Source organism: Quercus lobata, chromosome 1, assembly GCF_001633185.2.
Source record: "Quercus lobata isolate SW786 chromosome 1, ValleyOak3.0 Primary Assembly, whole genome shotgun sequence".
Taxonomy (NCBI): Eukaryota; Viridiplantae; Streptophyta; class Magnoliopsida; order Fagales; family Fagaceae; genus Quercus; species Quercus lobata.
Window position 1 is genome coordinate 31,089,466 of NC_044904.1, and position 16,600 is coordinate 31,106,065.

The 16,600-nt window shown below is 33.9% G+C and overlaps 2 protein-coding genes across 3 annotated transcripts; one reads left to right on the forward strand and one right to left on the reverse strand.

Annotated features, from left to right (window-relative positions):
• Positions 1 to 271: 271 nt before the first annotated feature.
• Positions 272 to 3,260, reverse strand: LOC115986626 (ubiquitin fusion degradation protein 1 homolog). 2 transcript variants are annotated; one of them, XM_031109848.1, is made up of 10 exons: positions 3,159 to 3,260; positions 2,703 to 2,753; positions 2,324 to 2,395; positions 2,000 to 2,024; positions 1,849 to 1,881; positions 1,596 to 1,717; positions 1,376 to 1,506; positions 1,046 to 1,269; positions 708 to 952; positions 272 to 587 (listed from the first exon to the last, which is right to left on the reverse strand). In XM_031109848.1, exons 2-10 carry the CDS (start codon positions 2,703 to 2,705, stop codon positions 492 to 494), a joined length of 951 nt encoding a protein of 316 aa, XP_030965708.1. In that variant the 5' UTR covers positions 2,706 to 2,753; positions 3,159 to 3,260; the 3' UTR covers positions 272 to 491. The 2 variants fall into 2 exon arrangements, with proteins under 2 accessions (XP_030965708.1, XP_030965700.1); XM_031109840.1 differs by having other exon boundaries at positions 3,081 to 3,241.
• Positions 3,261 to 6,986: 3,726 nt separating this feature from the next.
• Positions 6,987 to 13,788, forward strand: LOC115986639. The gene is made up of 5 exons (XM_031109860.1): positions 6,987 to 7,168; positions 7,383 to 7,483; positions 11,215 to 11,296; positions 11,399 to 11,472; positions 13,187 to 13,788. The coding sequence occupies exons 1-5, from the start codon at positions 7,127 to 7,129 to the stop codon at positions 13,440 to 13,442; spliced, it is 555 nt and encodes a 184-aa protein (XP_030965720.1). The 5' UTR covers positions 6,987 to 7,126; the 3' UTR covers positions 13,443 to 13,788.
• Positions 13,789 to 16,600: the final 2,812 nt, after the last annotated feature.

Genomic DNA, 16,600 nt, shown 5'->3' on the forward strand with positions numbered 1-16,600 from the left:
GGGAAATAGTTTTTAAAACAAATTCAGGGTTGTAAATTGCATTGGCAGGCCTCCAGTCCTTCACTGATTCGGTTTTTGTGGATGTTTATACTACCAACTAGCAATGAGGAAACAGCCTTCTGGAGGAGACTGCTTGTGAGTCATTGCATGTCAAGATCTTTGTGCACCATAAGTAGTTCTGGTTTGTGTAATATAAATAATGAAACCCTCACCATCTTAAAGAACTGTTACTTTGCAATCAGTAGACACATTGATGTAAAATAAATTTTATATACTCCAATGAGTATGGAAATATAATGTTTGAATCATCAGAGTTCATACTACTTCTATAGCATTGACTTTGGGTTCATATGAACATAAATATATAATGGGGAAAAAAATTTAGGGCAGAACATCTGTAGGGTTAGGAATTTAGGATCTTCCATTGACCAAATGATTGGTTCTACCTCCTATCTAGCAAAGCAATGGGGGTAAGAGAAGCTTAAATATAATTAGCCTTTCAATGAATACTTCTTCCCCATAAATGCTTGAAACTTTGGCTCTTCTTCCTTCTGAGGTGGATCTTGACTGCTGTTTTTTGGGGCAACCTAACATTACAAAAGCCAATATGCAAGAGATCAGTTTTAGCACCAACTGCACAATAAGTAGGCCAATAGATGTATAAGAAAAATTGAGGGCAGCTTATATCACAAGAAAGCAAGACATACCTTTGATTTTTCATTTTCGGATTGATTTATATTTGAACCAAACACGAGCTTTCCAGAAGGTTGACATGAAGCAGGATTTGATGACTTGGAATCCTTGGTTCCATTCTGAGCTTCCGATTGGTGCTGCTTAAGAATAGGAGAAGAATCTGGCACAACTGATTCTGTTGAGGGTCTTCCGTCCAAACGTCTCCCAAAACCAGTGAATGGGCTAAACTTGGCTATCTTTTTGGCTGGCTCATCTTCAGCTGGAATGCCAAAATAAATTCAGAATAAGAGGCTAATTATTAAACCTTGTGAACAAGTGTCAAAATGAGGGGGAGACAAATGACGTAACAAACCTTCTGATTGTTTCCTGTTCAACAGTGCTGATTTTGCTGGTTTTTCAGGTTCTTTATAATCAAGAGGAGGGGCGAAGTCAACCTCACAGTCCGTTTCAATGATACTGACTGCAGAGGAGGGTTTTGTTTCAACTATATTAATGTAATACTTCTTATTGTTATAAGCAACCATGATAGTATCACCAGTTGTTAAACAAGAGTAGCTCCTTAATGAAGTTTCCAAGCTGCAAATGAATATATGGAAAAGATAAATAAAGAGCATAATTATATGTACAAAAAGATCAAGGCTGATTTAAGGCAAATATGTAAATGGCAAAATCATTGACTAACATAGCTTTGGGGTTGGAGACATCTAAGAAATCCTTGGTGTGTGGCTGCAGCTTAACATATGTTCCCTTTGCTAGGCTGGCATTCTTCAGTTGCACTACGTCTCCCTCTTGTAGGAGCATGTTTTCCATCATCTAACAATATAAAAAAAAGCACTAAATAAGAAGAAAAACTTCTGAAGAACCACAGAAGATTCAAAAGATAAAACAGACAAAAAGCATACCCAGTATGGTAAATATATTAGTCCCTCATCAGCTATGAATTCTAGGACTCCACAATGAGTAACCCGTCCAGCAGCAGGATTGTTAAGTTCAAATAGCATAGGGTATTCTATTTGTAAATATGCTGGAGTGCCAAAAAAAAAACCCACGTCATAGTTGGTGTTTTCATAAATAAAAGGAGATTTGCTTAAAAGCAAACCTACTTGCATCAGCATAAGGGAACAGAATGAAGGAGGTGTTAAATTGTTGACTTACCAAGGCGATCAAGAGCTGAGGGAGGCATAATAACTGGAAGCGAAAAGAAAACTATAAGTAATTTTTAAGCCTCAAGAAGTATTGAGAATTAAGAGAAATAAGTATAGAGATTAAGGATAGTATCGCAGAATTAGTCAAGCAGTAAACGTACTTTTATCACCCTTTTCCAGATGTGGCTGCAAAGATTCAGAGAAATAATTAATTTGGAATCCGAAACCAAGAAAAAATCAAGAGCCTAACCAATGAGTAGGTACAAGGCCAAATAATGTCCATAATATGAAACAATTTCATAAATTATAGACATTGACAAGGTCAATTATGCAATTTGGTAAGCTTACAAATCAAATGACCCATTTAAAGAGACTCTTCTCATCACAATTAGTAGAGTGCGACAGAACTGATTCCACCAATTTCATTTAAAAATGGAATTTCTTATAATAAAGCAAATTAAATTCAGCAGAGGTAATTCTCAAACCTTATCAATGAAAGAGACAGGGTAACAACGATAACTGTGCTCGAAGGTTGAAAAACGGCGGTTTTCGTAAGCCTTCAACAATCAAAACAAACAATAAGATCTCTGATCAAAACCGTATCAAGAAGCAACAGATAAATTTGAAAACTAAAAACATATAAGCTCAACAAATAAGACCAAATGTTGCTGTCACAGAAATAAAGCATCCCAAAGCTGAAATCTTACTTGTTCCACAAGACATGCAAACCAAGTTCAAAATCAATAAAGTACAAACCACCTTCCTAATCCAATATGGTTCCCACTTTTTTTTTTTTTTCCTTCTTTTTTTAGGATAACAATTTAGCAAACACAAACCACAAAGAATACAAAGTTAGTAACATACCATGATCAGTGGTCTGAGAGGTTCTCACGCCACTATAAGATTGCTTATAGTCTGTCAAAAATCCAAACAAACAAATAAGCAAACAATTGTCAAACACAAAACCAATTCACAACAATGGTCAATCTAAACAAAAACTAATCATAAGGCATAAAAAGTTGAGTTCATGATGAAGATCCCATCAAACATATAGCATTCCATTACCAACCCAATACTCAAAAAACAAAAAAGAAGCATAATTTATTTGAATGCCCCCAAAAAACATTGAAAATAAAGGTAAAAGAAAAGAAAAAACCCAGATAAGTGATTAATGTAAAAGAAGAAGTAGAGCTGTAGAGGCTTATAGATCAGAATTTAAAAAAATAAAAAATAAATTTGAACCTTGGTATTAGAAGGTTGCAGAATTGTAAACGTAGAAGAAGGGCAGTGAAGTGAAAAGTTTTTGATAGTGATGATTACCGTGGCTTTTTATAGGTTAAGAGAGAGTGTCAACATGTATGTATACAGTACACCTCGGTAAAGTCGGTTGTAGATACCTCTCAACAATAATAGCATACAAGGCACTCGTGGAAAGCCCACAGTAGTTTCATTGTTTTCAAAACATTAACTAAGGTTGGACCTAAGAGGTGTTTTGACTTTTGGGGTGGGCTTGAGCCTGATGCTTTGTTTGGGACTTTTTTTTACAATTTTTTTATTTTAGATTTAAACTTTTTTTTAGGTACGAATAATATATAATATCTATAAATAGATTTTGATTTTTTTTTATTTCTTTTAATAATTTTTTTTTGGTATCTATCAATATTTTTTGCTTATATTTAGCAATTAGATTTAAATTATATATATAAAACCCTCTATATTTACACATTCTTTTTTTGTTTTCGACCAATACAATATTCTATTAGAATTTTACTATATCATATTTTTTTAAATTGCCAAAATAGATAATTTCATTATAAACACAATCTTAATACATACTTATTAATAACTATTATAATTATAAAATTTGATATTTAATAAAAAGAGAATATTATATATATATATATATATATATATTTTTTTTGATGAATAGAGAATATTATATTTTGTAGTACTTTCGTACTTACTAGGAATTGGGTTCTTTTGGAGCATATCCACATAGAATTCCATACCAACGAAAACAACTACCTAACATAGAACTTAACTTTTTTCATGTGACATTTGAGTTTATATATATATATATATATATATATATTTATATTATATTAGATTGTTTACTTTTATTGGTGTGGAGAGTGCCTGAAGATTTCCCTTTAGGAATAATTGTACTTTTCTCAAGCTTTTTTTTAAACCCAATAATAAACCAATAAAGACAAACTCTGCTGACAAGCACGGCTGGAAATTATTTTTTACTTTACGATTGATTAATTAGTTAAAAAATAAAAAATAAAATTCCCATAAATGTTTTATCTTTATAAATATTAAATAGTAACTTGAACCTTGGTCCACGTGCTTCTAACCTAATGGCATCTCATATTCTTGGTCCACGTGCTTCTAACCTAATGGCATCTCATATTCTGGGTGTGTTTAGATATCGCTTATTTTACTAAAAACTGAAAATACTATAGTAAAATAATTTTTGAATATGTGAATAGTGCCGTGAGACTCACTTTTAATAAAAATTTTGGAGAAAAAAATATTTGTGGGTCCCGTGTACAGTGCATGGGACCTACTGGAAAAGCACCACAGCCACAAAACATACTTAAAAAGAAAAATGCAAACGCAGACGCGGGATAATCGGTATCCAAACGGATACCCAATCTTCAATGTCATGGGTTCTCGACTCCCACTCTCCTCCCAAATACAATTTTGAACCTTGAACCTCACCTTCATATATAAGATTAAAAAAAAAAATTTTATTTATGAGAAACAAACACACAAGGGAGAGAGAAATGAATTCTAATACAAAAACACACCATAAACTAGACTCCCACTCTCCTCCCAAATTCAATTTTGAACCTTGAAACTCACCTTCATATAATAAAAAATATATATATATATTTAGAAGCAAACACACACAAGGGAGAGAAAGGAATTCCAACACAAAAGCATACTACAAACTTCACTCAAAAGTCATGAAAAACCTTTTGAGTTTGGAGCTTGCTTTGAAAGTGTTTGTGTATGTATATGTATCATATAATTCTAAAATATATTTTTAGGCTAACTTGCAAATTACACCCTTAAAGTTTGGCGTGTTTGGATTTTACACTTTTAAGTTTTAGAATTTGGATTTTGCTCCCTAAAATGCTAGTTCGCTTGCATTAGTAGCCCCTTCATCCATATTTTCTATTAAGTGTCATATAAACTTGTCACACATGTTTAGTTCACCTAAAATTGATGTCATGTCATTTTTATTATGTCATATACTTTTTAATTATTTTATGTGACACTTTACAGAAAATATGGATGGGGGGCTGCTGATGTAAACATAATAGAATTTCAGGGAATAAAATCTAAATTCTGAAATTTTAAGGTGTAAAATCCAAACACTTTCAAACTTTAGGAGTGTAGTTTGCAATTTAGTTATATTTTTATAGACTTTAAATTGTATCATCTAAATTTGGAAATAAATTCATAATATTTTTAAATATTATTTAAACTTTATTTTTTTTTGAAGGGTTATTTAAACTTTATTGATAATCAAATAATAATAATAATATGTTTCAATTATTTTAGTCAGACAAATAGTATGTTTCATGGTAAAAACAATAATACTGTAAGGACACAATTCTCTGGCGGTCCAATAAGGATGTTGGGCTCGCGCATGAAAGATCCCTCACAATATGATTTGTAGAGAGTGGGCTTGAAAAGCTAGCCGTTGGTCACGGGGCGGTGCCCGGTCCTGGTTTTAGAGAAATTCGTGTAGAAAAAGGATTTGGGCTTGAACGTTTAAGCCCTACGGCATCGCATCCTATGGGATGGGCCTCCTCGGACTTGATCCTCGGACCATTAGGGTCTTACCCCGGTTACCCGACGATGGGTTTTTTCTGTAATCTCAGGTGTTGTTGAGATGTTCTCACCCAGATCGTCTCCTTTTTTTGGAGGTGGAATGGGAGTCCCCCTTTCGATTTACTTACTTTCTTCTTTTATACTCGTCTGCGTTAACTGTCCTTCGTCCACGTGTAGGGTCAATCTTTGCAAGACTGATATTTGTCCCATCAGTCTAATCCCAGAATTGTTGGGGATGGTTGATAAGGCTGCAGAGTACGGCTCTGTCAGGTGCAGAGTCTTATCTGGAAGGGTAGTAAGGATAACTTCCCCCAAGATATTTTGGATCTCCTTACAAATTCGTTCCTATACCAGTTTTACCCCTTTATTCCGGTGGGATTCTGAATCTGCCAAGGATTGAACTGTCCTCGGCTGCCTCCCAAAACTGTTTTGTGCTCTGTATTGTAGAGCTTGGGCCACAGCTCTCCTCGGCTTGGGCCTTCGGATTTTCCAAGAGCAACTGGGCCTGGCCCTTAAATTATTGGGCCCCACAAATACAATTTCTAATAATATAAGGTTGGTAATCTAATTTCTAAATGTTCATAAATAAAAATCAATATATCTAACTTGTGAAAATAAATCCTAGATATATAATTTAATTTAGTAATAAATTCAAATATAGACTTATGTTCAAAATAAAATTAACCTAAAATCAGTGTCACTATTTGAACTAATTGCTATTTATAATTAAGCCAAGATATTAATTGCTTTTCGGTGTAAGCGTGATTTGAATTTTGAATCCCTTTATTTAATAACAAAAAAATTTATTTTATTTTATTTTACTTAGAGAGTTTCAACATATGATGTTCGTTTTTTATAATAGTTGATAGTTTTTTATCATTAGACCAAGACACCAATTAATTTTTGATGTAGGGGAGGATTGAATCTTAAATTTTTTATTTAACTATTAGAGACTTTACCAATTGAACTAATTGAAATTAAAACATGCAATTTTAACTTTATATGGGTGCCTTCAATATAAGGTCGGTTGGAGTGGACCAACCTAAACCCAAGTTGGCCTAGGATTCTAGTGCTATGTATTATTAGGCGCTGAAATTAGTAGTATAGGCTGAAGTCAACGTTGGTGTTTGATTTTGGGGTTGAGCCAGGTTTGGTTTAGCTTGGGCCCATACGTGATCAACAAGACAATAATCAAGAAATTGGATTCAGAGTTTATTTAAAAAAAAAAAGAGTTAGGTTTAATAGTGGCCAATGCTAGGCCCATATAAGCCCAATACTAAACCTACTGTAACACTGTAACAACAGCAATAAAATCATTGTTGTTGTCCCTATTGCAAAGCTAGGGAGCAGAAACCTTGTCTCTTCCACGGAGAGGAGAGAATTTCAGAGAGACAGAGAGAGTTAAAGTTGAGCACTTCTGGTGACATCCAAGGAGCTAAAAAATGGCCAAGCGTGAGATTTCCAGCACTCTGAGGAACTTGAAGGTAAAACAAAAAGTTACAAACTTTGCTATTATTTCCTGAAGAGACATTCCATACTAGCTTCTATATGCAAAATTTAGATAAGCTCACTTGGGATTTGAACTGGGTTTTACTTAAATTTATCTGGGCATTCTCTAATTTTTTTTTTGGTTATAAATTTCAAGCCTTGTAAACATATGATCTTATATTGGGGGTGTTCTTTTCTTTATTTCGATAGTTCATGCAAAGGGCAGCTCAGAGAGAAGAAAATACCAAGAAAGAAGAAGAGGTCAAACTTGTTGGGAATTTCAGTTCCCCTAGTATCGTGAATAGAAAGTGGTATTCTTCTTTCTTTTTTGTTCTTTGCCATAATTTATAAAGAACTCTCTATTGTTTTGTGCTTCTTGATTTTTCTGTTCTTTTTTTTTTTTTGGTGTGATGTGTATATGTGGATATATTCCAGTTCGATGTGCGTAAAACTTTGCTTGCTTTAACATTAAAGTACAAGTTGTATTTTTCCTTTCTGAAATCTTGAATCATTATAGGATTTTCTGGTTGTGTATTATGAACTGGATCTGGTTGATAATTGCAATTTAGCTGGTTTTTTTTGGTTCTCCATCACCCACGTGTACGCTGTTACTTTGGAGTGGTGTTTTCGCATAATTTGCTCTCTTAAGGAGCCTTATGCTTGCTTAAAAACAGATGCTCTTAGTGTGCTTGTATTCGATACTGTAATTGACATTTTTAAGGCCTATACTAGGGGTCTTTATCTTACCAATAAAGACATTTTATATGGCAAGCTAAGCCCCTTGATGTTGTAGACTAGGGACCCTTATGCCATAAATAGGTTGTAACCAGTGTGCAGAGCTCCTGATTCTACAGGGTTTGGGAGAGGTGATTGGTAGGCAATCTTACCATACATATTGTCAATCATCTGAAATAGCATGATGGGTCATATATCCTTGTTTCATTCTCATCATGATCTATAGGCTGCATAGGTGGTACGAGTTTGCTAGTTGAAAACTGCATCTCACACCATTTTTCTTGAAGGTTGTGTGAGGCATTTAAGTTCGATTATAGTCGGAAAACAAGTTGAAGAAAATGAGATATAAATTATTGGTGCAGACTCTGGAAACTTTCTTTCCTACTTAGGGATTATTTTGTATTTTCCATGTTGGGACACCATTTACTTCAGAGTTTTATTCTTTCAGATATTCTCATTTAGATATCAGTTGACATTTTGAACTTTGAATTTGGATTTTATTATGAGTGAGGATTTTTGGGATGGAATTGTGCCCTCATGTAATCCTTGAAGCCTTTTAAGAGTCTTTAATAATGGTTTGAGACATTACATTTTTAGTGATAATTTTCTGATGAAAAATTCCCTTAGCTTGGTGTCATTCCAAGCCCCCTCAAGCAATGAAGCTTAGGATTTACGTTCTGCGACATCTTTGATACTGCAAGCTGCATTAACGTCACTTCTTCAAGTCTTGTCACCTGCCTAGGATTGAAACATGTCCCCACCCTAGTCCCTATTAGGTGTCATGGGTAGTCACCTCATCCATAGCCATCAAGGAGAGGTGCCTTGGCCCCATTCAAATTATTCCTTGAAAGGATGAAACATGGTGTGATGTGCTTTGGGACACATCATTCTAAGTAGGCTTTGGCCCTATGACCTAGACGTAACAATCAAATGATCAAATTCTTGTTTCTTTTGTGAGTTTTCAGTTAGCTCAATTGGTAAAGTCTTATCTTCAAATAAGAGATTTGGGGTTTGAATCTTGCTTACACCAAAAGCCAATTGGTGTCTTGGCCTGATGATAAGAGCAATCATCATGGAGCAGATGTCATGGTTTGAAATTCTATTGTATCTATTAAAAACATTTCTTGTTTCTTCACCTTTAAAGGGAAAGGGAATGGCTTACACATCATAAATCCAAAGGAATTTGGGAGATTGGAAAACAGGGAATCTGTAATATTTTCCTTAGTAGCCAAGATTCTTACCCTTCTTCTTGCTTCTTTCCTTTTGTGGTAGACTTGGGTTGGAAGGGGTTAAGTGTAAAGGAGCAAGAATATGATCGACCATAAATTGTGACATCTAGTTTGTAGAGCCAAGATCTGCCTAGAATGATGTGTCCACGTCCATTGGAATGACATCTTACCATAATTCTTCCTTGTAGGACATGAATTTAATGGGGATGAGACACCTCTCTCCTTGATGGCTATGGATGAGATGTCAACCCATGACACCTTGTAAGGACTAGGGTGGGGAACAAGTTTGAATCTTAGGTGGGTGACAAGACTTGAAGAAACTGTCAATAATGATCCCCTCTTGGTGATGAAGCATTGATTTTTCAATTTTCTATTCTGCTTCGTATTTCCTATTTTTTCCCAATACGTTCTTCATCATTTATAGACCATTTTTACTTCTGAATCAACTTTTGCATTCTTCTTAATCAACTTCTGTATTCAGACTTCAAATCATGTTGGTAGTCTCAATAAGAGATGTTGTATGTTACAAGTGTTTCTGTGGAGCTAGATTATGTGGACATCTGCGTACTAGCACAATTAAATCTTGGCATTGAAAGCTGCTAGCAAAAACTCTCATTGTGTAAGCGATATAGATCATGGGATAGTATTCTTTACCTAGAGGGATCGATGAGAATATTAGTTTTCTGTTAAATATTCTTAGCAGTTCTATCTTATGTCAGGACAGCAGCACCTGCTTTCACCTTTTGTTGTAACATTATGAGCATCCATAATGTTTAAAATTTTAATGAGATGTCACTTCTTTTCTCAACTAGTAAATGAGAAAGTTGATAGATGGGGTTCACTCTTCATGGGTTCTTAATGGGAAAATTCATATAAAAGCATGTTCAGAATTTTCAATTCCCAGTATTAATTGTTAAAAATAAATAAATCTCCACTATTTAGTCGCTGATAAAAAATTATCCGGTATACATCTTTAGACTACTATTTTTTGAGATGCATACACCCCACCATCTGGGGATGGTAACACAAATTTCTTATTAGCATTTGAAACAGTTGTAGCCTTTTGAAGTGCAGTTTCTATATACCATATCGGTGACCCTCTTTGTGGATGGTAGAGTGACTATTAAGAATAAAATTGCTTGATGTTGGGTTAATAAAAGACTTTTGAATGATATAGGTTAAAGTCACTTTGTTAATAATATTCTTGAAGTCAATTTGGACATGTATCACAGCTCTGCAGACTTTGTATGCCCTGTGATATCCAATTTAGCTTTTAATGTTATAAAAAAGGAGCAACTAGATTACTATTTTAGTATTTTTATAAGGATTGGATATACAACTATGAAATCCACTGTAGCACATTGGCAATACCTATCAAAATAAATTTTAAAAAAGGATTGGATATACAACCTGTATATTTCTTAGATTACTCCCTTGTACTTTTGTTCATTCTTTACGAAAAGTCTTTATCACCCGTAAAAAAAATTGAAAGAAAAGGAAACAAAAAAGGGCTTGGAAAGTAGTTCCGTCATGTCTAGTGTGGAACATTTGGAAGGAAAGAAGCATAACATTTTACGGACAAGAGCTTTCTGTTGAGAGAATAAAGTTTGCTTTTGTCAATATATTTTCTTGGATGTTACTAGAGGAATGTAGACCTTCAAATGTATGTGACCTTTTGGATTCCTTTTTTTCACAGAGTGGTTGAGTATTAAGCTTGTATGCTTCAAAGGCTCTCCTTCAGTCATTGTATAGTGATTTTTTTATTAATATAAATGTTCTTATTTATTTATTTTTTTTAAAAAAGGGTTGACATGCAAGACATTGTACAGTAGACCTTTGTAAAGTAAGAACATCCTGTGTTTATAGGCTTCATATTCTGCAAACATCAGTTTGATCTCCTCTAATATTCAAAAAGAATTGTAAACTTATATATAAGCAATGGAATGCTAATTTTCTATGAAAAATAAAACAGCTGCAACTACCCACAGGACCTTCTCATTGACTTCTATTTCCCAACATGCTTTTGCTCGTTTTTTTTTTGACTTGTTTTGTTTGGATGGTTGTCTGTATACTTGCAGTTTGGTGATAATGGAAGGTGATCCCCATCCTGGAGCAATTAATGGCCGCATGTCATTTCAAAGCTTTAATCCTTCTATTGATGTGAGTATAAAGGTCATGTGACCTGAAATTTCCAATGACTATTCCCCTCCTGTGATTCTATTTTGGCTTCTGTTCTCCTCATGCAAAGCCTTGTCATGATAGAAACTGAATGAAGCAGCATCTAACCCTGTGTCTGCCACTTCTTCTGGAAGTCAAAGTGGAGGAATATCTTTGAGGTGGGTTCACTTCTCAAATTATCTTATGTTTTTGTTATTCCTACAAATATATCGTGAAAAATATATTGCCTTGCTGTTGAACAACTCAATGTGAAACTTTGAGATTATTGTCATAAAAAATATTTAAGTTGCTCTAAACTAAGTTGAGCAAAGTGTTGCAACATTCTGTCAATGCATGCTGCATTTCTGCTACTATTAGGTTGTCTAACCAATCCAATAATCTGAATATTGCAGTAATTTATTTTTTCTATCCAATAATCTGAATATTGAAATTTTTTATATTATGTTAGGGCTGTAATTAATAGAAACTGTAGAGCCAATAAAAATTGAAAAGAAGAATCCTTATTTGGCATGGAAGGCATAAAGCATTGTTGAGTGAAGTTGGGATTGTTTGGTCATTTCATAAAACATGTGAATAAATCAATGAATCAAAGTACCAACCATCCCTTAGTTCTGAAAATTTTAATTAATATTAAATAACTGTTCTTGTTTGCATTGGAGTTAAAAATTGTGCCAATTACTGTACCCAGTTTGCATAATGAATCAAAGTAGCAAACATCCCTTAATTCTGAAAATTTTAATTAATGTTGAATAATCTTGTTTGCATTGGAGTTGAAATTGTGCTGATTACTGTCCCAGTTCATTTCTGCTACTATTAGGTTGTCTAACCAATCCAATAATCTGAATATTGCAGTAATTTATTTTTTCTATCCAATAATCTGAATATTGAAATTTTTTATATTATGTTAGGGCTGTAATTAATAGAAACTGTAGAGCCAATAAAAATTGAAAAGAAGAATCCTTATTTGGCATGGAAGGCATAAAGCATTGTTGAGTGAAGTTGGGATTGTTTGGTCATTTCATAAAACATGTGAATAAATCAATGAATCAAAGTACCAACCATCCCTTAGTTCTGAAAATTTTAATTAATATTAAATAACTGTTCTTGTTTGCATTGGAGTTAAAAATTGTGCCAATTACTGTACCCAGTTTGCATAATGAATCAAAGTAGCAAACATCCCTTAATTCTGAAAATTTTAATTAATGTTGAATAATCTTGTTTGCATTGGAGTTGAAATTGTGCTGATTACTGTCCCAGTTTGTGTGATTATATATACCTTTCTGAATGTATATGACAGTTTCTCCCCTATGTGAAAGGTTGGATAATAATATATTTCAGGAACATATTTAGTCTAAGTACTTTTCCAGTTTTGGTAAGATTGCGTATGTAGTTTTTGGGTCTGAATTTATTGTGGATATACGTCTCATGTTACCCATTTTAGTTGGTTTACAAAAGGTAGTTTCTTACAAAGATAATAACATTTCTCATTTTGAAGAGGAGAGATGTTGATGTAGGACAAAGAGGAACAAAGCCAAATCAGACCTTGCAGATCTGGACAGTTGAGATTTTTGAATAATTTGGGTTAGGGTTTGGTGGAAAAAGACTGGAAAATAGTAAGGAACTTAGTGTTCCTAATGGCAAAAAAGAATTGTAGGATTTGGGATGAAATAAAGGGGGGAAAATCAAGATTTGGGTCGCCATTTCAAACAGTAATCCATGCAGACAAATAGATAATGAAGGATCTGAAGATAAAATTTATTGCTATGTGCTTTGGCTTCCATACATGATACCTAAAGAAAACTGCATTTACAAGTGATTCTCATATGCACTGATGACACTACTGATATTTTTCCTTCTATTTGGATCATACAGAGAAAATGGATCATCAACGGATAGAGCAGGGAGCTCAGACACTGATAAATTAAGTTCCGAGGCCGAGGACCTTAAAAGAAAACAGTCTGAAGTAGTATCTGAAACACAGTACCCAAAAAAAACACCAAAAAATGTTCAAGGTAGTGAACAATCATCACCAAGTAGTAGTAGTAAAGGCTCCTTCAAGAAACCAAAGGCAAAGGGTGAAAAGCTGGACTGGAGTGTTCTTAGACCATCAAAGTCTCATAAAAAATGAGGGTGAGCATATTTAACATTCACATTTACAATGGTGTGAACTTCTTTCTGACTTGCTTCGATGTCGCAAAATTTGAATCTATAGTCTCTTCTCTTGTTAATGATATTTTTCCTAGCCAGTCATTAATTTTAGAAAGCTTTTTAGGCTCCTTTCAAGCCTTTTGGAATCTGGTGTGTAATTTTTTAGGGCGTTATAGAATATTTCCACCAATGGCTACTGTCAACTTTTCAAATCTAGATGAACTGTACTATTTTGTTCCATTACATCTCTAGTGCTGAACACCAACGTATTTTTTCACTTGAACAACATATTTGATGGTCAACTTAATCCATCTGGTTTTGCATTATCCATAATTTTATAGTATAGAACTTTGTTTTAGAATGTCTTAATCTTCTGCATAGCTCATTAAGATGGTTTGGAGGCAGTTTTCCTGCTTTGGATTTTGAAACCCAAATGAAGGTAGCTGGATATATATAGCTCCCTGGTATGTTGAGAGACAAGCAAGTAAAAAACTTAAGGTGGTTCTTAAATAGGCTGCTGTTTGGTGGCAATGATTGAGGTCAGTGTAAAGCTACTACGCTTTTTTTTTTTTTTTAAATCTAAAATAAACTCTGATGTGTTCAAGGTCTACAGACTTTGCCACTTCCGCCACTTCTCTCCTCATACACCACTGAATGACATCAATGATGTTTTTATTCTAATGGCTACCCTTTGCATTATATATAGCGTTTAGAGCATTTGGCATCAACCTCAGTACCATTTTAGTCAAATTTGGTCTAAAAAAAATATATATTTACTAGCTCATTTGTAGATAGTAGATACTCCTACATCAAATTCAATATTGTATTTTTAAAATTTATTTTATTCATTATTTATTGCTATTTTTTCTCTCTCTACTCTCTGATTTTTTTCTTCATCTCTCTTCCTCTCAACCTAGATCAACCCTACCATTGATTTTTCTTCTTCCTCTGTCTCCCTTCCTCAACACAGATCGACTCTACCCACTAACTCTCTCTCTCTCTCTCTCTCTCAACCCAAATTAACTCCTTCACAAACAACCAAAATCAACAGCAACCGTTAAAGATGGTGGTTGTAGAGGCCAAATGGCCAAAGGATGACAAATATCTCGCTGATTCAAGGTGGTGGTTGAGGCAGCCAAATGACGAGATTGAGAGGTGGGTTTTGGTTGTCAATGGCAATAAGAGAAAGTGGTGTTGAGAGAGGGGTCAAAGAGAACAAATTAAAAAAAATAAACATTTTATTTTAACATTGGCGATGAACAATGCTCATTGAGGTATTGTTCATTTCTAAAATTTTGTGTTACTTTGTTGAGTCTGATGCGAGGTGTTTTTTGGTGGATTAAGTAAACCTAAGGCTAAATATTGCATTTGACGAGCCAGATGTGAATGCGTAGGTATTTCTATTGCACGTGACATATCTTGCATTGAGAAATAATCTAATGTAAGAAAATGAGATTTACATACCAGTATGTTAAATTTAGAGATACAAATTTATTCTATATTGCATAGTCATTGGTTTTAATAAAAGAATGTTAATAATATGAAAGTGATGGTGTTTTTTTTTTTTTTTTTTTTTTTTTTTTTTAATTTTATTATGAAATATATGAAAATGATATTACTCCAATTATAACTTCTCAAGATAATAATTGCAAAAAAGATTATAAAAAATTGTTGTATTCTAAGCTGAAACCTAAGAATGGTACCTGATGCAATTTCAATGAAGGCATGATTTCGATGAGGGCATGAAGCTTGCTTATCTAATAATTGTCATATTTTGATAGTTACCAGCCAGGGGAAAGAGAAAGACTATCTTTAGAATATAATATATCCCACTCCTGTATGGATACCAAGGTATCAACAAAATGAGAAACGAATATAATATTAATAACTTTGATTAATATGTTGTAACTTTATTATCACGCCCCAAACCCAAGAGCTAGGCACGTGACAACAGCTAATAAAGTTTGCACTCTATAAGTGTGAAAAACCTTCTTAATAACTAAAAATTTATCCTCAAAGAAAATTTCATCAATAAATCCAAAAATGTCTTCAATAATGCAATTCTCAAAAGATCTCCAAAAAAATAATCTTCCAACATCACAAAGAAAAATAAACTAAATCTTTTGAGACTATTGTCTGAACAAAAGACAATATTAAACATAAAAGTCCAAATCTTATTTCAATGATTCCTAAACTTCACTCATATGCACATCTTAGTGGAAGCCCAAACACATGCTACTCTTCCCGATCAGAATTTGAAAGGGGAAAGAGAGAGTGAGTTGACAACTCAATAAGTAACCCAAATCTTAATAAGTTCTACTAAGCAAATAGATCTGTAAAATAATAAGTTGTACATAGATCGAATATTTTAATCTTATAAATATATCATAGGTGGATTAGAAAATAATTAGTTTTCCATATATCAAAACTATAATTACAATAGGTTCCAAAAACACATAAGTAATTTCAAGGACTTGAAGCAGTTCAAATATTCAAACATAATTCATATTCTTAACAATCCTTATGACTATGGTCACGCTATATCCCCTAAGTATTAGATTCAAATGAAACTAGTTTCATGCTAATGTATATCCCACATTAGCTGGGTCCAGAAATATGATAAGCTTGTGATGCCCCAGATAGAACTAGTTTCAGTACTAATGAATAACCCTCATTAGCTGGGTATTAGAGTAATAATGAAAAACCCCCCCATTGGTTGGTTATCAGAGTCAAATATAGTCAGATTGTCCAAAATCATATATATCAAATCACAGTTCAAACAATAATATATCTCATTCAAATACATAATGTAAGGACTTAATTTGTAACGACCCCAAAATGATATTGGGTTCGTACGCTAAGGGCCCAAACAATATAATTTGTAGAGCGTGGGTTTGAAAGGTTAGGGCTTGGTCACCGAACGGTGGTTGGTCATGGTATTCATACAGAATTAAACCATGTTCGTTCGAGGAGTCTTTCTCCTCGATACGGTCTGGGAGGCTCTGGTTTTTGGCCTTTTTTCCCAGCCACTTCTTTGGATTGCTTACTTCTCCTTTTATATTAGCCTGTACCCCTCATCCAACGTCCACGTGTAGGTTCGACTTTCCAGGACTGATACTTGTCCCATCAGCCCATACC

Bases quoted from the DNA above. Each gene is read 5' to 3' on its own strand.
- LOC115986639 (XM_031109860.1), top strand. From the start codon at position 7,127: ATGGCCAAGCGTGAGATTTCCAGCACTCTGAGGAACTTGAAG. The intron at 7,169-7,382 runs GTAAAACAAAAA...TTATTTCGATAG, and splicing joins GCACTCTGAGGAACTTGAAG to TTCATGCAAAGGGCAGCTCA. The intron at 11,473-13,186 runs GTGGGTTCACTT...TGGATCATACAG, and splicing joins AGTGGAGGAATATCTTTGAG to AGAAAATGGATCATCAACGG.
- LOC115986626 (XM_031109848.1), bottom strand. The intron at 1,507-1,595 runs GTATGCTTTTTG...TTATATTGTTAG, and splicing joins TAATATATTTACCATACTGG to ATGATGGAAAACATGCTCCT. The intron at 588-707 runs GTATGTCTTGCT...TTGTAATGTTAG, and splicing joins CCGAAAATGAAAAATCAAAG to GTTGCCCCAAAAAACAGCAG.